General features: G+C 43.8%; 1 protein-coding gene across 1 annotated transcript in view; it reads right to left on the bottom strand.

Moving 5' to 3' along the window:
- Positions 1-23,457, bottom strand: part of SCFD2 (sec1 family domain containing 2) — a 166,976-nt gene that overhangs the window by 102,834 nt on the left and 40,685 nt on the right. The window contains exons 4-5 of the mRNA XM_081959298.1: positions 20,050-20,225; positions 20-269 (exon numbers count right to left, since the gene is read on the bottom strand). Of these exons, the coding sequence (XP_081815424.1) occupies positions 20-269; positions 20,050-20,225 (426 nt within the window). The remainder of the gene's footprint in view (positions 1-19; positions 270-20,049; positions 20,226-23,457) is intronic.

Raw genomic sequence — 23,457 nt, 5'->3', positions numbered from 1 at the left:
ATATGCAGAGTTCACTTACCTACTATTTTCTGCAGCAAAGGGGATAGCTCCGGTTCATCGCAAATAGCTTGGACAAAGGCTTCCTTCACTTGACTTTCAGCTTCATTTAATTCTTTCCCAGTTTTGACTTCTCCCACTATGGAGTAAATATACACCAATAGTAGAAGTAACTCTTGGGGAGTGTAATCATCAGCCGTCCTATTACTGTAAGGCTTGATAATAGGCAGCAGTTGCTTCAGTGCATTAAATAATGTTGACTCACCAATATTCTGAAAACAAAACAAAACAAAAAAATAATAATTCTTAATTTTACACTTTAAAATCAGAAAGTGAAGGAGGAATCATGGGACAAAGGCCTACACATTTTAAGCTGATTTGGGGAGGTGCAAATTCAAATGTTGCTCTTGCAAACCTTGATTCTCTTTATAGTAAACTTTTCAACTAAGGTTCCTTTAGGTTTTGGACTACAATTTCTATCATCCCTAGCCAGAAGGATCAATGATTAAAGTTAATACAGGTAGTCCTCGACTTACGACCACAATTGAGCCCAAAATTTATGGTGCTAAGTGAGAAATTGGTTAACTGAGTTTTGCCCCGTTTTACAACCTTTCTTGCCACAGTTCTTAAGTGAATCACTGCAGTTGTTAAATTAGTAACACGGTTGTTAAATGAATCTGTCTTCCCCGTTGACTTTGCTCGTCAGAAGGTGGCAAAAGATGAACACATGACCCTGGGACACTGCAACCGTCATAAATACGAGTCAGTTGACGAGCATCCGAATGTAAATCATGTGAGTGACCATGGAGGATGCGGCAATGGTCATAAGTGTGAAAAATGGTCCTAAGTCACTTTTTTCAATACTGTTGTAACTTCACTAAGCAAAGTTTTGTAAGTCGAGGACTATCTGCAGTTGTTGCCTTGGAACATAAATATTGTAGACAGCCTTCCAACCCATTTCATCCAGACACATTTCTCCAGCAACATGATTTCACAGAGGAAGGAGATGAGGATGGCGTGCGCTATTTTTATATCATTGCTGCCAAATCCATTCATAAAATAACACTACAATACAGTCTCTTTAACTATTTCAACAATAGTGTTTAAATAGAACATGATACGACATCTCTTCCTGAAGTTGCATGGCTTGGTGGAGACTGGCTATAATAATAATTGACATGTTTTCCATATAAAGGTAAAGGTTCCCCTCCCACATATGTGCCAGTTGTTCCCGACTCTAGGGGGCGGTGCTCATCTCTGTTTCAAAGCCGAAGAGCCAGCACTGTCTGAAGACGTCTCCGTGGTTTTGTGGCCAGCATGACTAAACACCGAAGGCTCATGAAATGTTGTTACCTTCCCACCAAAGGTGGTCCCTATTTTTCTACTTGCATTTTTACGTACTTTCGAACTGCTAGGTTGGCAGAAGCTGGGACAAGTAACAGGAGCTCACTCTGTTATGCAGTGCTAGGGATTCGAACCGCCAAACTGCTGACTTTCTGATCGACAAGCTCAGCGTCTTAGCCACTGTATCCCTTTACGATTTCCGTATGGAAGGAACCAAACTGGACTGTAAGTAGATGGTGTGTGTGACTTGTTTAAAATTGTGACTGCTTTTTACTGGTTGCACCCAGAAAAATACACACATTTGGAAGAGAAAAAATGCTTTAAAAATGCTGTCTCATTTCCTTGCGTATCTTTCTCGGTCTTGGGGTTTATTTAGAAGAAGTAACATCACTACCACCTCTTTAAAAGTCTAGCTTTTCTGTCAAGTCACATAATTAAAGATAAATTTTTCAGAGTTGTAATCTGACTCTGCTTTGTCCCTCTGAGATGCTGGATCTATTTCAAGGGAAATATGTTGACTTATTGGCAATTTGGATACAGTGAAGAAGAAAAAAGGATCAATCCAATTGTTCAGCAGTTATTCCCCTAATTGGCACTTCCTATATATATATTGGACTGTGATTGTGCTTGTATTCTGGAATGTGGAATATCTCCACTGAATGCAACCTCACACAGGGATGTTTGGGGAAGAAACTCGCGGTCTCCCTTTGTTAAATTTGGGTGGGACTGTCAAGAGTACTAAAAGCAGGGGTGGGCTGCTGGGGGTTCGCAGGGGTTCGGGAGAACTTCTAGCTAAGATTCTGCGCAGTTCGGAGAACCCCCAAATCCCACTCCTGGCTGGCCCTGCCCATCTTGTCCCACCCCTCCCAGGAGTTCCCACATGGCCTGTTTTGGATGCAGGGAGGGCGAAAAACAAGCCTTTGGGAAGGCCGGAGTGCCTCCAGAAGTGCCTCCGGAACCTGGGGAGGTTGTGGCCTTCCCAAACCTCCAAAGTTTGGGAAGGCCGGAGTGCCTCCGGAACCTGGGGAGGCCATTTTCGCCCTCCCGCAGGCTTGAGGAAAACCTCCAGAGTCCAGGGAGGGCAAAAACACCCCCACCCCTGCAGTGGTGCAAGAGGCTGAGTAGGCCACACCCACCATGACCACACCCACCCAGCCACTGGGCAGAGAACCCGTTGCTAAAATTTTTGAAGCCCACCCCTGACTAAAAGAATTAATTTCATCTAGTTTAATGTTGACATAACGGCCTGTAGTGAGATAATGCAGAAAGGAGCACCGGCTGGTTAGTTAGTAGGTTAGTTTAATGTATTGATTAACCCTTAGGCCATATCAAAATACAGCTATCCAAACACCAATCATTACTAAAATCCTATAGAAACAATTTAAAATGAAATTGGAATAGAATACAATTTACTATATAGATAAAATAAGATAAAATTGTATTTCAGTATTACCCCTACCATCTACCCCAATCAGTCCCACGTAATGCCCATCTCATCCGAATCATTTTACCCAAGTATTGTGCCATATTAAATGTTGTTTTCAAATTCTTGCAGAACATAAAGATATGTTGTTTTAATATGGGGGGGGGGGTTCCCAATGGGTCATTCATTTAATATGGGGGTGTCAAATTCACATCGTCATGTCTTCATTACGTGATGTATTGCGACTTCTTTCCCCTTCGCTAAACCAGAGGTGGCCGTGGCTAGTGTGTGATGCATCTGGCCTGAGTTTGACACCCCTGGTTTAGTATATAGACCAAGGTAGGTATCTCTCACTCTCTAACACAGACAACATTCAACTAGGATGTGAGCCAGGTCTTCTACCTCTGCTGCTCCGCCAATGCAAATACGTCCATTCTATGGTATGGAATGGAATCTCCCATATCTGTCCATTGAATCAAGCTGTTCGAATCTTGCTCGCATAAGTATCTCTCTAAGTCAGTGTTTCTCAACCTTGGCGACTTGACTTAAAGTCACCAAGGTTGAGAAACATTGCTCTAAGTTGTTTTGGCAATTGTAATTTTAAATAGCTGTCTAATTGACAAGTATGTTTATGTTTACTCAGCCATTTCAAGCCTTACTAAGGATAGCTACAGTATATGAGCACCAGGTAGTCCTTGACATGACCACAACTGAGTCCAACATTTCAGTTCCTAGGTGAGACATCCGTTAAGTGAATTTTGTCCCGTTTTACGACCTTTTTTGGCACAGTTGTTAAGTTAATTACTGCAGTTGTTAAGTTGTGAACTGAATCTGTTGGATAGCCATTTGTCTGGAACAGGTTTCCTGCCTAGGCAGAGGGTTGGACTAGAAGACCTCCAAAGCCCCTTCCAACTCTGCTATTGTATTGTATTGTATTAGTGAGGTAGTTAGTGTGTAGACCTAGTTATTTTCAACTTCCAGTTTCTTTAAAGCTAGTATTTATATTTATACTTAAAAGAGAAAATGGAAAACTTGCTTTATTGCCTAATCAAAGAGGCTAGTGGAATAAAGAGCTTGTATTGTAAGCAGGGTCTTCGTCCTTTCACTTTGATCATCTTCTGTGGGGAAAATAGTTTCTTTAAAAAAAGAAAGAATGGCAATCTCAGTTGTAGACTATAACCTGGTTTAAGGTTCTCATTTTGAAAGAATTAGCATCTTTTTTTTCTTAGATCAAAATAAAGGCTCATGAAGCTCAGACTTTAATCCCCTTCAACCGGAATAGAACTGGAAGGGCATGCATAGCCTTTAGGAGGCTTGTAGAGTGCTCCCGGGGGGGGGGGGGGGGGGGGGGGCAAAATGAGCTCAAAACATCCTGTTTTTCACAAAAACAGGCCCGTTTTGTGTCAAAAAAAAAAAAGGGCATGCGGAGCCTTTAGGAGGCTTATAGAGTGCTCCTGGAGGCTGGGGGGGGGGATTATCATTTCTGTCCTCCCCAGCCCCCAGGAGCACTCTGCAAGGCTCCTAAAGGCTATGCATAGCCATTTTGATGAAGAGGGCGGGGTTTCAGGAGGCAAAAAATGCTGTATTCAGCGTATAAGATGCACCCAGATTTTCATCCTCTTTTTTGACGGAAAAGGGTGCGTCTTACATTCCGAAAAATATGGTATATAGAAGATTAGCTTGGTGTTCCTAATAAAAACTGAATGAAGATAAATGCACTGATTTGTGCTCTGGGAAGCTGGCATTTTCCAAATAAAAACTATCTAACTTGCTAGGTTTTTCTGATTTACATACTTCTTTCTTTCCCCCCAATTATTTCCTTTTTTTCCCCCTGTGTAAGTTGGGTCATTTGTGTCAATTTATTTACATGAATGTTCCAACTGCTATTTTAAACTAGAGTAGTTCATGAATAGTTACTTTCCATGCAAATGTGTCCATTCACTATCCTTAATATGAGTATTATATCCTTGCATTTTATTAAAAACAAAAAAAAGATGCATACGTATATGCCAAAACAGACTTCAGATATTATTAATTTTAAGTCAGGAAGCTATGGAGGTGATAGTCTATATTATAATTTTCCATAATTAAAATTAAATCTCAGAACAGAATTTTGGCTGAAAGATCAATCACTTGAACAATCAAAGTATAAAAATTCAACACAATATTATATGTTAAAAAAAGTATAAACTATTCTTTAAACTGTACCTTACTTAACTTTACCCTAGAATCATACCAGAATGTAAATAAAATTGAGCCAAACGAAAAGGACAATTATCTTCTATATCCTTAAAAAAAGATAATAAACCTAAGGGAAAGGACCCTTATGAAATTCAGATCATTTTAGAATAGGGAGGTGTCGTTTGAAATAGGCTATCTTTCCTATTGCCCAATTTAAAAATAGGGTTGAGTGTATAAATCAATAAGTCATGAAAATTGAATTTCCTTCCTAAATGAAGTCTAGTTTATATATATAAAAGCGAAATATCACTCATGCATCATCATGAAATCTCCAGAACTGTAAAGCATACAAACTTGAAATATGGCACGTACGTTCCTCTTGGCTTCTAGGTGCTCGCTAAGAAAGGATTTTTCAAAATGACTATCAGATCATTAGTATTTCTTATATTATTATTAACACGCTCTGATGCTAAGGAGTTAGATGTTCTACTCCCCCTCCCAACCTGAAAAGAACTCTGTTCCAACTACCACTTGGGTGTGGGCGTGGCAGAATGTGAGTCATGCGGCCTGCAGGCTGGGAGTTTAGACATTCTACTGCCCCTCCCCACCTGAAAAATGTTCTGATGCTAAGGAGTTAGACTGAGGGAGAGAAGGGGATAAGATAGGAGAAACCTCTGTGCGGCCAGCCTGAGGGAGAGAAGGGGGATAGGAGAGAAAAATATTCTGTGGGGCCAGCCTGAGAGAGAAAAGGGGAGAGGAGAGGCCAATCATAACTACTCATTAATTTTCAAACTGTGTCGGTTTAGCAAGCCCGATCACATAGTTTCATAGTGGAGAACGGGTATCTAGCTAGTTTATCCTAAAGATGAAAATGTGGTTTTCTTAAAATGGTTATTCCAGGGGTATCCAAACTTGAGAACTTTAAGACTTGTGGACTTCAACTCCCAGAATTCACTAGCCAGCATAGCTGGCTGGGGAATTCTGGGAGTTGAAGTCCACAAGTCTTAAAGTTCCCAAGTTTGGACACCCCTGGGTTATTCAGTGAGGATGTATATCAGAAACGTTTAATTTTCACTTTTCTGGGTTATTTCAAAGATAGAGAAATCCTCATCATTCCCCGCCTTCTGTCCAACAGCTCTTTACACATTCCTTAAGCTCCATCTTCCCTTTTGAAAGGCCTCAGCTAAACTTTCAGCCATGCGTTTGCTCTGGTTTCTTCTCAATGGAATTTGTCAGATTTCTGCTGTTGATTTTATTATGCCATAAAAGGAAGGCTTACACAAAAATGACCCAACTCCAATAACAAATTAGAAACCTATAATTGCCAAGCCTTCTAAACACACACTCAATCCACCAAACGTCTCAAGCTGTCCTAGCGCTACATTTGGGTCCAAACAAACATAATTTTATTCAGCTGTTTTGCTGCTTCAGCGGTTTCGTTGCCTTGCTGGCAGGCCAACAAAAATAGGATGTTAAGGCAGCACCAGAAATGTATAAAGCAAGACTGGATATTATAACATGAATATCTGCAAAAGTGACAACAGTTTAAACTTAAGACAGCAGTTTAAACTTAAGTCAGTTCCACTGAAAATCTTTGAGACTGGACTGGAACTAAAGATTTCCAAATGGGACGCGGTGGCTTAGCGGCTAAGACTCTGAGCTTGTCGATCAGAAAGGTCAGCAGCTCGGCAGTTCGAAACCCTAGCACTGCATAACGGAGTGAGCTCCCGTTATTTGTCCCAGCTTCTGCCAACCTAGCAGCTCGAAAGCACGTAAAAAAATGCAAGTAGAAAAATAGGAACCACCTTTGGTGGGAAGGTAATAGCACTCTGTGCACCTTGCCGTTGAGTCATGCTGGCCACATGACTACATAGACGTCTTTGGATAGCGCTGGCTCTTTGGCTTTGAAACGGAGATGAGCACCGCCCCCTAGTGTCGGGAACGACTAGCACATATGTGTGAGGGGAACCTTTACCTTTAAAGATTTCCAGGCTCATAATCAACCTACTCAACTCATAAACAGGTAATTCAAATGTTATTTCACTGCCATGTAACAGTCAACAAATGCCAGCACCATTTTCCTAATAACTGAGAATAGGTGGTCCTTTACGTACGTCCACAATTGAGCCCCATGTTCACTGTTGCTAAGTGAAACATTTGTTCAGTGAGTTTCATCCCATTTTAAGACCTTTCTTGACACAGTTAAGTGAATGATTGCTATTCTTAAGTTAGCAACATAGTTGTTAAGGGAACCTGGTTTCTCCATTCACTCTGCTCATCAGGTCACAAAAGGTGATCAGGTGACCCCCCCCCGACATTGCAACGGTCATAAATACGAGTCAGTTGCCAAGCCTCCGAATTTTGATGACATGATCACAGGGATGATGCAATGGTCACAAATGTGAAAAACGGTCATAAGTCACTTTTTTCAGCGCTGTTGTAACTTCGATCACTACACAAACTGTTGTAAGTCGAGGACTACCTGTATATGAGATAGACATGCCTACTTACAGGTAGCTCTCGACTTATGACTCTAATCAGTGACGTGCGGTCAGTAGAGGCAAGGGAGGCAGGGCCTCACCTCTCTTCATGGAATAATAGTATATAATATTATATACTATATATAATATTATATACATCCGTCCGGCCGCGCCCGGGAGACGCGGAGGGAGAAATGTTGTCGGCGCCTCCGGATGACGAACCAGTCGCTTGCTTTCGTCATCGGGAGGCCGACAACATTTCTGCCTCCGCGTCTCCCGGGCGCGGATGGACGAAGGTAGCCAGAATGGCGCCGAAGCAGTCCGGCGAGCGAGCGAGGCAGCGAGATCTTCGGTCACTCGTCCACCGGACTGCTTCCGCATCTCCTGGGCGCGGATGGACGAAGGTAGCCAGAATGGCGCCGAAGCAGTCCGGCGAGCGAGCGAGCGAGGCAGCGAGATCTTCGGTCACTCGTCCACCGGACTGCCTTGGCGCCATTCTGGCTACCTTCGTCCATCCGCGCCCGGGAGATGCGGAAGCAGTCCGGTGGACGAGTGACCGAAGATCTCGCTGCCTCGCTCGGTCGCTCGCCGGACTGCTTCGGCGCCATTCTGGCTACCTTCATCCATCCGCGCCCGGGAGATGCGGAAGCAGTCCGGTGGACGAGTGACCGAAGATCTCGCTGCCTCGCTCGCTCGCTCGCCGGACTGCTTCGGCGCCATTCTGGCTACCTTCGTCCATCCGTGCCCGGGAGATGCGGAAGCAGTCCGGTGGACGAGTGACCGAAGATCTCGCTGCCTCGCTCGCTCGCTCACCGGACTGCTTCGGCGCCATTCTGGCTACCTTCGTCCATCCGCGCCCGGGAGATGCGGAAGCAGTCCGGTGGACGAGTGACCGAAGATCTCGCTGCCTCGCTCGCCGGACTGCTTCGGTGCCATTCTGGCTACCTTCGTCCATCCGCGCCCGGGAGATGCGGAAGCAGTCCGGTGGACGAGTGACCGAAGATCTCGCTGCCTCGCTCGCTCGCTCGCCGGACTGCTTCGGCGCCATTCTGGCTACCTTCGTCCATCCGCGCCCGGGAGACGTGGAGGCAGAAATGTTATCGGCCTCCCGATGACGAAAGCAAGCGACTGGTTCGTCATCTGGAGGCGCCGACAACATTTCTCCCTCCGCGTCTCCTGGGCGCGGATGGACGAAGGTAGCCAGAATGGCGCCGAAGCAGTCCGGCGAGCGAGCGAGCGAGGCAGCGAGCGAGGCAGCGAGATCTTCGGTCACTCGTCCACCGGACTGCTTCCGCATCTCCCGGGCGCGGATGGACGAAGGTAGCCAGAATGGCGCCGAAGCAGTCCGGCGAGCGAGCGAGCGAGCGACGCAGCCTGATCTTCGGTCGCTTCCAGAGCCGGAGCGGGATGGAGCAGCCATCGCCTTGGAAGTGAGTCGCGCGGACGGAGCTTTGGGGCTGAGGAGAGAGGCAGGGACGGAGGGAGTGGGGGGAGAGGAGCCGCCCCCCTCACCCCCCAGGCAATGGGGAAAGCTTTCCCGAAATGGGGGGGGTGTCGCGGGAAATAAAAAGGGCACGCGCTGGGGGGGACGAAGGAGGCTTTGGCGTGCCTTAGAGGCGGGCGGGCAAGCAACGAAAGGAGCAGCGAGGGCGGGCGGTGGCTGCAGGCGGCAAGGCTTGAGCGGGGTGAAAGGGACTGATGCCGGTGGAGGAAGTAATGCTACGCCGCGGTCCCCTTAATGTTCACTCAGGAAGGCGGAGAACGAGACCACGTGGTCTGCACACGTGGTCTGCACACGTGGTCCCATTCCCCGCCTTCCTGATGACGTCACCAGCCTTCCCAGCCATAACCCTCACCGCACGTCACTGACTCTAATGGAGCTTGCCCATTGCGATAGTAAATTGACTATCGTAAAACTGGTTACCCACGAAACTGATCTGATTTTATTATCATTTTTATAGAGGTTGTTAAGCAAACCCCACAGTCGTTAAGCGAACCAACTGTTTGCTAGTGGCCAGTTTTACCCCAAACTGGAAATACATTCTAGTAGTTGTGCTACTCACCCCCTCATAAGGGATATTTTGGAAGATCTATAGCTGAAGCTCATGCAGTCGTCTCAAAGCCTTGGTGGCTGTGCTAGAGGACTAAGGGCCCTGAAGCATCTGAAACCCCGTGTTCTGACCTAGGCTTCCCCAAAAAGCACAAAGCAGATTCCTGGTCCCGGTAAAAACCCTTTTATTAAACGAATATCTTATTTAGCTTGGAAAGCTGCCATGTAAATATTTTCCAAACGCAGTGCTGTGCACGGAAAGATTTGGCACAGAGTCTCTGAGATTCACGGACAGATCTTCACACTCCTAAAACAAACCAACGAATTGTTTCCTGCAAAAGCCCACTCCCCTTTCATTTCCTATGGGAGGGGCCATTCACTGTCCACCTGTGACCTTACTCCCAAGTTGACCCTGATTTCTCAGCTGTTCTTTTCTTCTGGCACCTCTGCGCATGCGCACACTGGGAACAGGCACCAGCTGTTCCTCTGCCTCACTGCTGTCTGGTTACGAAGGCAGCTGAGAACTGCCAGACAGCCACCGCCCCATCTCTGCCTCCAATGCAGAGCTCTCATCCGAGTCTTCCCCAGCATCCAGGACTGGCCTATGTTCCTCCCCAACCTCCTCACTGTCCATCTGCTGCCAGCTCTACTGGCTGCCAGTGGGCCACAACATCCAGCTCTTAGGGTAAGAGCCTAGAAATGGCTTGTGTATTATAGGTGGAAGCTTCCCCCTCCCCGACTGAAAATCAGGTGGCTCTACCCTCCCTGACTGGCCAGTGAGAAGGGTCAGCTTAGAAGGAAGGACATGCACATGGCAGGGACGAAAGTGGGAGCCCCGTTGAAACTGAGAGCTTGAGCTATAGTGCTATGCTCCCTTCCCCATCCTTCTACCCACAAGGTCTGAGAGAGTGAATAGAGCGGTTGGAGGAGGAAGGCAGAGCCCTCTGCCCTGGTTTTCGACAAAACCATGGTAAAACTGGTCATGTGACCGCAGGCAGCTGTAAATGCGCTGGTTGCTCAGCATTCAAAATGCGGTCACGTGACTCTGGGGTGGAGGGGCATGGAGCAGCCACCGAAACCACGTTGCAAGTACCATATTTTTCAGAGTATAAGATGCACTGGAGTATAAGACACACCAAGGTTCTGAAGAGGCAAATTTAAAAAAAAAAAGGTTTTGCACTCTGCACACCTCCCAAAAATGGCCCATTTTTCACGAAAACGGGCCCGTTCCCCCCCCCACCAAAAAGGGCATGAATAGTCTTTAGGAGGCTTATAAAGTGCTCCTAAGGGGTGGGGGTGGGGCAAAACCACCCCATTTTTCATGAAAACGGGCCTGTTTTTTGTCAACAAAAGGGATGAATAGCCTGTAGGAGGCTTATAGAGTGCTCCTGGGGGCTGGGGGGGGGGGGAACTGATGAAAAAAAAAAACAGCCAGTTTTTCGCTCATTTCTGCCCTCTCCAGCCCCCAGGACCTCTCTGAAAGCCTCCTAAAGGCTATGCATGGTCATTTTTGTGAAGGGGGCAGGATTTCGAGAGGCAAAAAATGCTGTATTCAGTGTATAAGACGCACCCAGATTTTCAGCCTCTTTTTCGAGGGAAAAAGGTGCGTCTTATACTCTGAAAAATACGGTACTTCCATGGATGTTTGTTGTAACTCTGAATGATTGCCATGGGATTGTATGTAAATTGAAGACTAACCCTTTTTAAAAAAAACAACAACAACCCATAGATATACTTAATTACAAGAGGGCGGAGAGGGTGGGTGGGACTACTATCTCTATTCTCTGCCTCTTCTGCAGATGTCAAATTTGAATATTTTCGGCAAGCGAATAAAATTAGCAGTAGGTGGTCCACTATCGCTGTGCACACACACAAAAAGAGCTTTTAATTAACCAAGAGCTCTGAAGCAGATTGTTGTGCAAATACTGGCAACTCTTCAAACGAGGAGACGTCCTGCCCTTTCTTCACAATGAAAAAGTTTCTTAAAGAGAGATTTTGATAAAGATTTGCCTTCCTCTTTGCGGGGCCTGCGTTTGTCATGTTTATGTAAGCGGGGGATATAAATCTTTTTTCCCCCTTCTTCTTTCAAATGAACTCCACTGTTCTCGAACCAGAGTGCTTGTTATAAACGGCCTGTTTCCGTTTCTGCCTGCTCCGGCGACTAAGGCAGAGTTTTGCCCTGGACACACTGGAACTAATTTAATGTCTTCCAGGCTTCATCCTCGTCCCTCCCTTCTCCCAGCTTTTACGAGTAGATTTTACACAGTGGATTACTGCTGACTTCAGCAATGATTCATGCAAAAAGTAGGGTTTGACTTGCTTGGCCATTGCAAAAAAACAAAAAAACAAAATGATGCATCCCCAGCAAAAATGCCATCCGTGGAGTTTGGAAAGGAAAAACATCCTTGGTCAGAACAGAAATGAAAAAGCATATGCAAAATAATTATACAAGTCTTAGGCAGGACTAAAACTCGTGGGTCTTATGAGAAACTGGACAAGAGGTTTTGCAAATGGTTTTATTTACCTTGGCAGCAGTTATGTCACACTCAATGCAACTCAAACTTATTTTCCTGTTCAAATGAATATGAGAGACAAGTACTCGAATTACAATTTTATGTACTGCTAGCCATTCCTGGTTGCTTCCACAATGGTTATCTGAACAGGGCACTCCCAAGCCAGTTATTCGCACAAGTTGGCACATCACACATGTGTGTAATGTAACCCAACATATGTTAAGAACAGTACTATTTTTCTTGCATTTTTAAAAAACTTTTCACAATGAAACAGACTTATTTTTCCTTTGTGCAAGTGAGGGATGTGTACTTGCTACGGAAACAACAATAAAAACTCATTGGAAGATGACTGGATCCTTTGTCTTCCTTAGAAAGTAAAGAGTCAGGAGATGGCAGTATTGCACCAAGTTGCTTACATGATGAAGTAAGCTCAAGGCAAGAAAAACATTTCTTTATATTAAATTTCTGTTGCAGCAATTTTCCAGACATAATAAACTTGACGTTGAATTTCAGAAGGAACACTTTTTTTTCTTGCTTTCATGAATTCTTTACTACCTGGTGTTAACCATAATGTTATTTCTGCGCCAACTCGGAAAGCTCAAACTGCCCAAGGAGCTGCTGATATAGTTCTACAGGGGAATTACTGAGTCTGTCATCTGAATCTTTATAACTGACTGGTTTGGTTCTGCAGCCCAACAAGACAGACACAGACTTCAGAGGATAATCAGAACTGCAGAAAAAAAATTACTAACAACCTGCCTTCCACTAAGGGACCTGTACATTGCACGAGTCCAAAAGAAGGCTGTGAAAATATCTACAGACCCCTCACATCCTGGACATAAATTGTTTCAATTCCTACCCTCAAAACGACGCTATAGAGCACTGCACACCATTGCATATGTAGCCCTCTTTGAAATAAAATACGTCCTTTATACCGTAAGGGGATGGAGAGAAGCTTGCAAAAGATTTCGCACAGGCAAATATTTATAAGCGCCACAATTTTCTTCCTCGCGGACAGTTTTTTAGGCTTTATGTCCCTTGGCAGAAGCGTCAAGTGAGGAAAATGAATTGGCAGGGGCAAGCCCTGCCATCACAAATGCTTTTCATTCCCTTTGAGAATGGAAGGGGGGAAAAAAACCCCCATTGCCACGTCTTCCCGATAACTAGAATCAGTCTACTGATGGAGGCCCTTCATAATGGACAAAGGGCATATGTTCTAGCAGAAACAGTAATGCTTAGTTGTGACTTCTTCGGGGCTAATTGGTGATCTCTGCCTGAGTCTTGGACTCCATTCATGGATTCTGTTCAACGTAGGGAGGAGAATTAACGATTGTACTATGAACCCGTAATATAAACCTAATTAAAGTTTTGTGAGCGTCAACAGTTTAGAAGATAATTAAGGAGGGGAAATTTTTTTTTAAAAAAAACCTGATGTGTCAATGTGTATAATTCAAAACAAAACAGACATTCTATTATCGCGGGTATAATTCTCTGATAACAACAGTGGGCAGACTATTGCCAGGGAAAAGACGGTATGTATCATTGCCAAGAAACTTTTGACAATGCTGTTTTACTCGGTCCCATGTAATTAATGGAGGTAAAACAGAAAATTGGAGCAAATGTCATTTAATCACATGGAGCTGCAGGTCACTATGGTGACCAAAAAACAAACAAACAAATAAAATCAAAAGCAACCTTTTGTTCAGGAACCGAAGGAGCCATAAATAACAATTCTCCCATTTTGTATCCCAGCTATGCACAACTACACACATTACTAGCAGCATTGAAATGAAGTCCTTGATCCCATGTCCTTGCAAGGATAGGAGTAACGCAAAAGAGAAAGAGAGTATTTGCAACCATCCAGACAATAGAGAAATCTAGACAAATGGCAAATCTAGACAGCATACTAAAAAGCAGAGACATCACCTTGCCAACAAAAGTGCGTATAGTCAAGGCTATGGTTTTCCCAGTTGCAATGGATGGCTGTGAAGGTTGGACCATAAGACTGCTCTTTAGGCGGCCAGATCCTGAAGAGGAAACTCAAATACTTTGGCCACCTAACGAGAAGGAAGGTCTCACTGGAGAAGAGCCCAATGCTGGGAACGATTGAGGGCAAAAGAAGAAGGGGACGAAAGAAAATAATGTGGCTGGATGGAGTCACTGAAGCAGTAGGCATGAGCTTAAATGGACTCTGGGGGATGGTAGAGGACAGGAAGGCCTGGAGGAACGTTGTCCATGGGGTCGCGATGGGTCAGACACGACTTCGCAACTAACAACAACAAGACAAGAGGGATCCACTCCCTCTTGACTCCCATTCGTGCCAAAAATGATGAATCATGGATGCTAAGTGATATCCCAGATAGTGATCCCTGAGTAGCCATTATCATAGTCATACTGCAATCACTGAGCAAGTGACATCATGAGCTGAAGATGCTCTTCGAATGTCTTTAAAAAAAAAAAACCAAATCAGTGGAAACGGAGTTATAGACACGTACAAGGAGGAAAAGATAAGATGTTTTACAATACTGGGTGCTTCTCCTTTAAAACATTTTGTAGTGAAAACTGAATTTGATGGCAATTTGGAACTCAAAGACGTCTTATTTCTTTGTAGTTCTTTTGTAGTTCTTATTTCTTTGTAGCCCTACTCAACCTTTAGGGCAGGGGGTCCCCAACACAGTTTGTGGACCGGTACTGGGCCGCAGCATGCCAGAAACAGGGCTGCACAAACAAGTGAAGCCCCCTTCACAGGATGCAGGCCGCATGGAAAACCATGTCCCCTCCGGTCCACAAGTAAAACTTTCTCCACAAAATTGGTTGGGGCTGAGGAAAGATCAGATGAAGGCTCTGCACCAGAGGCAGAGAGGGAGATAGACAGCAATGAGGCAGAGGAACACCTGGGGCCTGTTCCCAGTGTGCGCATGCGCAGAGCTGCCAGAAGACAAGAACAACTAAGAAAGCAGGGTCGACTTGGAAGTAAAGCCACACCTTGGAGGTGATTCGCTCCTCCCAGAGGAAACAAAAGGGGAGCGAATGGGGAGTGGGCTTTTGCAGGAAACAATTCCTTCCTTCGGTCGTTTCAAGAGTGGAAAGTTCTGTTTGTCACTATGAGATTCTGTGTCAAGTATTGCCTTGCCCTGTGTTTGGAAACTAGTTATCTGGCAGCTTGCCAAGGGAGATAAGGTTCGCATTGATAAATATTCCTCTGAAAGAATGTTTGCCAAGCTTTGCTGACTGGGAATGAAAGGAATTCACAGTCCTGTAAATAAAAGAAGTTTTGCCGGGACCAAGACTCTGCTTCATGCTTTTTAAGGAAGCCTGGGTCAGAACAACCTAATAATTCCTTATGCTCTTTGCTATATCCGATATTCAGACAAATCTCAAGCCATAAAATCCATTTATCCGTTTCACATTTTCAACAATTTGCTAAAAACTGACATGGATATTAAATAAATAAGCATGAATCCTTCAGAGACATAACCTTAAGATCCACCACTCTAACAATAAAAGAAATACAAGTGACAGCATGTAGCATTTTTTTGCCCAACAAATATTCTTCTACAAGCTCTTCAGGTCTTATATCCTTTTGAAGTGGGCCATCTGTATCTATTTCTGAATGATTATATTTGGCATTGACAGTGTACTTTAATTTACATATAAACAATAGTAGAAAGTAGAAGAATAGGAACCACCTTTGGTGGGAAGGTAACAGTGTTCCATGCACCTTAAGCGTTTAATCATGCCGGCCACATGACCACAGAGACGTCTCCGAACAGCCCTGGCTCTTCGGCTTTGAAACGGAGATGAGCACCACCCCCTAGAGTCGGGAACGACTAGCACATATGTGCGAGGGGAACCTTTACCTTAATCTTAATAAACATAAGCATGTAATTTTTTTTCAAAAGCCAGTAGATGTTTACCAAATGTAATGCATGTGTGCCTATTGTAAATGAATGTATCTATAAAGTGGACTGTCTCAAAATTATGTGTAATACTAGCTAACCAGTTTAAATATATATACATATTCAATAGAGCCAATTATTCAAATTATTTTTTTCTTTCTTAAGACCAATAAATGCCTAGCCTTTCAAGACAATCCACCTACAAAATTAATGTTTTTGCCATTTAAATATTACAGAGATATACTTATTAATTAACTACTATACAAGCTGTGACCTGTTTGGTCATAGTTTAAGAGATATTTTCTTACCAGTTTCTTTAATGCTTTCAACAATGGCAGAACTTCTAATGTACTTGAAAGCCTCTTTAAAAATTAGTGATATATACAGAGATATAATTATCTTGGAAATAGTTTGAACTGTTTGAATAGCATTGAACTGTGTTCAACTCCAAGATCAGCATAGAAAATGTTTCATGAGATTATGCGTTACAATGTTTTTTATGTAATAAAATGATTTATTAAATTTGCAAACATTTCGATTACACCCAAGTCATGAGTGAGTAGAACAGGTGAGGCGTGGCAGTCAGCTGGGCTTCGTGGGCGGGGAACAAAGCCGGAGTGAGATAAATAGGATAGGCTAACGCAGGGCTCGTGGGCGGGCCCAGCCGGTGGGCGGAACTACCGGTTCAGCTGAACCGGTCCAAACCAGCAGTAGCCCACCTATGGTTATATATCACCTAGCTCAATTTCTGAGGAGTGCTATTCCAAAGTACTTTGTGACATTTTGAATACAACCTTCTGTTAAAAGCAAACTTTTCTGCTGGGCAGTAGAGTCTGGCTATGACAGCTCTATTTTTGGCTCAAGCGTTTACTTTTCTAGAATTAAGAATTACTGACGCTGGTGCGACTTCTTATGCAAAAGCTCTGTTTATCAAATGATCAAATCTTTTCCTCTTCCTTCTCCTTCTTTTAACGTAAGGAGAAGTATGAAAAAAGTTGCGTAAATAAATAAATAAATGCCTTGCACAGTTTTAAGTACCATGCTGATTCATTACTATGTTCAAAGCAAACAACAGAGCCAAAATTATGCAAGGCAACTATGTGAAATTCCCGATAGCAGTCAAAATGCCCTCTTTCCCTGCAGATGCTACTCCTGCTAATGGTTTATATTCAGTTTTCTGGGATCCTGGTTATATATATATATATATATATATATATATATATATATATATATATATATATATATATATATATATATATATATATATATATATATATATATATATATATATATATATATATATATATATAATGTATTTATATATTTATTAGAGGCAGACTATTCAATTACTAAGTTGGAATCCCCCCCCACCTTTAAGCCACATGCTTCCCTACTCTAGACTCGAAATAGCACCGCATCCTACTTCAGAATGTAGAAAATTGCAAGCCTTACGGGTCGTATAATGCGACGTTTGACTAAAGAAAATGAATGTGTACACAAGAGATAATTACAATGCTGAATGAGAGAGCTGACTTCAGTTGCAATTCCTGGCCGATTAAAAAAAATTGAAACATAATGGGTATAAATCCAGAGACAGATGTTTAGGAAAGGACTGGATACTAATCTTTTTTCTTTTTGTTTATTTGCCTCCAGTTTTAAATGCACTGTTGTGGGGTTGTTTTAACTGTTTATGCAGGACTGTAATGTTTATGTTTGTTCAAATAAAAGTATAAACAGAATACTCATACTTCAGACACCATTAGCATGGTGCAGCCAAAACCAGGCAACCTAATTCCACGCATAGATTTTGGAAGAAAAAAAAGCTCTCTTAAGGTTTTTTTTTTTTAAACCATCTTAATATAGAACTGCAGGATGAATTGGATGGATTTTAGTGGTAGGGATTTAAGTACAACCTTAACTCTCCCACTGAGTTTAATTGGACTTCAAAGAGATTTACCTAGATGAGATTGGATCCAGTGGGTTTTTTTTTAATACCAAAGATCTTATAGATGCAAACATGGGGCCTGGATAGCGCCTTAATGATAGATTGTCTCCCCAAGTATATTTTTACGTGGTGCCCTTTGGCAATTTGAAATCAGCCCTGGATCCTCTTGTTTTAACTATATTGGCAGTGTCTTTTACTTTGTTACTTATTAATTAGATCCTTAAGCTTTATAATTCGCAGGATCAATTTGAAGAAACTTGAAAAGAAATAAATAAAAATATAATGCAGCATAGTAGATATGATCCTCATCAGGGGTGAAATTTAGCAGGTTCTGACACGTTCTAAAGAACTGGTATTGGAAATTTTCAGTAGTTCGAAGAACCGGCAAATGCCACCTCTGGCTGGTCCCACAGTGGGGTGAGAATGGAAATTTTGCAGTATCCTTCCCCTGGAGTAGGGAGGGGATGGAGATTTTGCAGTATCCTTCCCCTGGAGTGGCGAGGGAATGGGGATTTTGCAGTATCCTTCCCCTGGAGTGAAGTAAGAATGGAGATTTTGCAGTATCCTTCCCCTGGAGTGGGGAGGGAATGGGGATTTTGCAGTATCCTTCCCCAGGAGTGGAGAGGGAATGGGGATTTTGCAGTATCCTTCCCCTGGACTGGGAATGGAGATTTTGTAGTATTCTTCCCCTGGAGTGGGGAGGGAATGGGGATTTTGCAGTATCCTTCCCCTGGACTGGAACAGCGGCTGGGGAATTCTGGGAGTTGAAGTCCACAAGTCTTAAAGTTGCCAAGTTTGGACACCCCTGCTTAACAACGACGGCGATTCACCTAATGACCATGGCCCAAAAGATAACACTGGGTATAGTCACACGATGCCTCACTTAATGACCACATAGCTTAAACAATACATTTTCTGGTCTCTATGGTGGCTCTTAAGTTGATCATCTTCTCAACAAATTTCCTCCAAAAGATACTTACATCAGACCGAGCTGCAGTTGTCTGCAAAGGGCCTGTGCAACCAGAATCTAATCTAGAATGAATCCGAGTGATTTTATCTGACAGATATAGCAGCCTTGTCAATTTTCCTCTAGTCCCCTAGAATGGATTTGGCTTTGCTATTGTCACAGAAGAGGAGGATATTATGAAATGATTTCACTCATGTTTGACCAGTCCTTGTTCTTACTCCAGAGTTTTCCCCCTTCACCACAGGGCAATTCAAGCCACAGCAAGGTTGGAATTCAGCCAGTTTGGACCGGTTCGAGCGATCAGTTGACCCCACCCACTGCCCCTGCGCTAGTCTGTCCTATATTTCCTTTGTTCGAAGCCCAGCTGATAGGCGTGGCAGAGAGGATTGCTGCACCTCAGCTGTTTTACTCACTGGGGCTGCAATAGAAGGTAAGAGTTAGAGCTGTTTTCAAACGCACTGCGCATTTGCAGAGTGTGCCTTTGGAGCGCATGCTCAGCGAGTCAGTTGTTACCCCGGCTGAATCCCACCACTGGGCCACGGTATCCTCTTTAGCCCTAAACAGTGACAAGGACTCCAGGCAAACCACACCTCAGCGTGTTCAGAATAGCCCCAGTCATCATTTGTTCTGCCGCAATGTGTGCAAATTGCAGCAAAACGATTTTTCCTCCCTGAAGTGCTACAGATCTGCAAAAACCTCACTGTAATCTATTCTGGACTGGCAGGAACTCTTCCCTCGTTCTGCTTCTCAATCACCCTGGCAGAAACTCCTCTGGCTTAACTTTGAGGTAGGCAGCTCAAGCCATCTCCATTTTGCTTTTTAATGAATCGACAACCTTAAACACTCAAAGAGCCACAAAGGTCCTAACTGGAAGCCCCCTGTTCAATTCTGGAGCCAACCAGAAGTCTGGTTCCGCCACCATAGAGTCTCCTCCTAGTGTAGCACCCTTTTTCCTCTATCTGTCCTAACCGGAAGCCCTATCAATTGTGGAGCTGACCGGAAAACCCTCCCCTTGCCGTAGAGTCTCCTCCTGGCGTACTGTGCTTTCCCCCCTCCCAACTGGAAGCTCCCCTCAAAATTGTGGTGCCGACTGGCGACAGGGAGCCACAGCAGAGGGATGAAAGAGCCACATGCGGCTCCAGAGCTGCTGGTTGCTGACCCCTGACCTACACATAAGGAGTAAAATAAGAAAGCAGCATAAGCAACGTCTACTCCTAAAAAAATGTTACAAAGTTCAGCTTGTACAGTACCTGCACAAATAGCCGTTCAAAGGCTAGAAAGTTGTCCCATTTGGCATTCTGAGGGTCTTTCAGAGTCTGCACCACAGCCAGTGCGATCTGCAAAAGCCCGCAGTGATTTTCAAGAGCGTCAAATTTCTTTTTGAAGAGCTGGATATACGAGTGAAGCTGTTCTGGGGTGACTCTCCCTGTGATGCAGGGGAAATAATATATATATATATTTATATTTATATATTACAGTCGTTCTCAAGAGTATAGGAATAAAGCAAATGGAAAATGTAAATCATGTCCAGATATATTTAGGCAATATTTTTCATGCAGAAAATAATATTTTTCATTTGTTCAATATAAGATTCCTCCACCCTCATATTATCATGGCTCTCTTGTGACACTGTAACAACTGTATTCCTTAAATAATTATCAGATGACTTTCAAGGTGTAAATCAGTGCACCTCTCCCAAAGTCTGTGGATGGAAGGAAAGGAGGGATGGAAATGAAAGAAAGGAGGGAGAGAGGGAGGGAGGAAGGAAATTAGAGGAATCAATCAGGTGGATGAGGAGTGGTCTGTAGATGGTTCTATCCAGATTAGAAGCTAGGAAGGAAGGAAGGAAGGAAGGAAGGAAGGAAGGAAGGAAGGAAGGAATACACTAATAGCAGAAAGCAGTATATCTAAGTTCATTACTAAGTGATGATTCTCAAGGACAACAAAATAATGAATTCTAAAAAAAAACCTGCTTTTGGTGTTCCATAATGAATAAATCCAGAGCCGTATTACAGTTGGTTTGTTTTTTGATATTTTATTGCCTTTTATTTTGTTTAAATATTATCCAAAATCTTAAAAAGTTCATTTTGTTCTGGCAGCCCAACTAGGGAAAAGTGAATAAGGCTGCAAGGAACGAACTGTCTTGATCGTCATGGCTTACACATTTCTATGGACTAAATTAAAGGCAAGGGTGTGCACTCTTTTACCAATTAAGTTAAGGTTTATTTACTCTAAAATTTTCTCTAATTAACAAGCAAGCAACCTGCCTACAAAACCACAAGGAAAACCTTTGAAGGATTTCATTTATGGATTGCAAACCTTATCCGATATTAAGTTAACTTCGTTTAGGCCAGTGCTTCTCAAATAGTGGGGCGCGCCCCCCAGGGGGGGCGTGAGGCTCCATAAAGGGGGGGCGTGCAGCAGCTGGCTGGGAGGGCTTCCACCACCACCGTCCAACGACTGCCGCAGTGCAGCTGGGAAGAAAAGAAAGGGGAAGGGACAGGCCGCCGGCTCCGGATCGATCACAGGGTCCTTGCACAGCCTCTGAAGGGTCGATGGATACCCTGTTCTGCTTGTGAGGCACGTGGCGCGGTGGCACCTTTGGAAGTGCCGCGAAGCCAGCATGTGGACTGGGTAGGAAGTCTGAGTCTGCAGTCAATTCCCGAAGGGGGGGGCGATGACGATCACAGTGGCACTTGACGTGCCTTTTGTCCTGACGGTCTTTTCCCGCCCCCATCGGGCAGGATTGAATCCTCGTAATCTGCTTTTTACAGCTCATCTGCGGAAGAGGTTCCGCTTCTAGGTTCAGGGAGCTCCGGCTGAACTGTGCGGAGGCAGGGGTGGGATCCAGAGCCGAGTCCCCGAGCGCCGGCTGGGAGAAGCTGACTAGAAGGGAAGGGGGATGCGTTGTTGGCTAGCTTGCATTTTACGGATAAGAACTTATGTGAGTCTGATTACGGGGAGTAGTCCCTCTAAGGCGGGGGGGGGGCGCAAAATGTTTTCTTCTTCCTAGGGGGGACATGACAGAAAATAATTGAGAAGCACTGGTTTAGGCCAATCTTGAATACAGTAAAGACTTACTAAGTCCTTGCTTAAAGTCTTTAAAAAAACCTATGCCTATCTTTTGAGTGTAGGGCAGTGATGGGTAACCTTTTTCAGGTGCCCAAAGCGCAGGTGTGCATGCGCAAATGTGTGTGTGCCCGAACCCCCAAAATGGAATGTGCGCCCCCCGCATGTGCCCCGCCCCATGCGCAACCCCATGTGCCCCATCCCCCCATGCATGCACATGCGACTCCCCTGCACATGCCCTGGCCCCCCGTGCATGCACAGTAGACCCAAAGGCCAGTTGGCCCGTGGGAGGCTTGCAGGCACGAGTCCCTTCGTGGAGAGGGAGCGGCTAACAAGTCTAATAAATAATAATAATAATAATAATAATAATAATAATAATAATAATAATACTCTATGGAAAGTCAGAAATAGAAATCCAATCACTGACAAACACAGTCCGAGTATTCAGCACCGATATTTCAATGCAGTTTGGCATGGAAAAATGCGCCACTGTATCCATAAAAAGGGGCAAAATCACTACATGTGAGGGAATTGAAATGCCCAATGGCCAACTAATTAAATGCAATGAAAATGAAGCCTACAAATACTTAGGCATTTTGCAGTTGGATAACATCAAACATGGAGAAGTAAAAACTATTGTCAGGAGAGAGTACACCAACAGAGTTAGGAAAATTTTGAAATCTAAATTAAATGGTGGAAATACAATCAAGGCCATAAATACCTGGGCAATACCAGTTATAAGATACACAGCTGGTATAGTTAACTGGACACAAACTGATTTGGACATTTTGGACCGAAAAACCAGGAAACTAATGACAATGCACTACAGTTTACATCCACGTGGTGACACTGATAGACTATACCTGCCCCAAAAATCAGGTGGCAGAGGATTATTACAAGTGAAGCAAATAGTTGAAGAAGAAAAACATGCACTGGCTGATTATTTAAAAGAAAGTCAAGAACATCTATTAATCGAAGTAAAGAACAAAAATTTATTGAAGGCCCAACAGACGAAACAAGAATACAGAAAAGATGTGATAAAATCAAGAATGGAGAGTTGGCAGAACAAATTGCATGGTCAATTTCTGGAAAAAATAAAAGATAAAGTGGACAGTAAAAAAACTTGGTTATGGTTAACAACAGGTACATTAAAGAAAGAAACAGAGTCACTAATCCTGGCTGCGCAAGAACAAGCTATCCGAACAAATGCCATTAAGGCCAAAATCGAAAAATCCTCTGATGATGCCAAATGCAGACTCTGCAAAGAAGTTGATGAAACTGTTGACCACATACTCAGCTGCTGTAAAAAAATCGCGCAGACTGACTATAAAATGCGGCACAATTCAGTGGCACAAATGATCCACTGGAATTTGTGCAAAAATTATAATATTAAAACAGCAACAAACTGGTGGGAACATAAGCCTGAAAAAGTCATTGAGAGTCAGATGGTCAAGATCTTGTGGGATTTTCGCATACAAACGGATAAAATACTGGCGCATAATACACCAGACATCACACTGGTTGAGAAAAATAAGGTTACAATCATAGACATCGCAATACCAGGTGATAGCAGGGTCGCCGAGAAGGAA

The sequence above is a fragment of the Natrix helvetica genome, assembly GCF_964273705.1.
Source record: "Natrix helvetica genome assembly, chromosome: 7".
In the NCBI taxonomy this organism is placed as follows: Eukaryota; Metazoa; Chordata; class Lepidosauria; order Squamata; family Natricidae; genus Natrix; species Natrix helvetica.
This window is presented reverse-complemented; position numbering and strand designations above follow the sequence as displayed.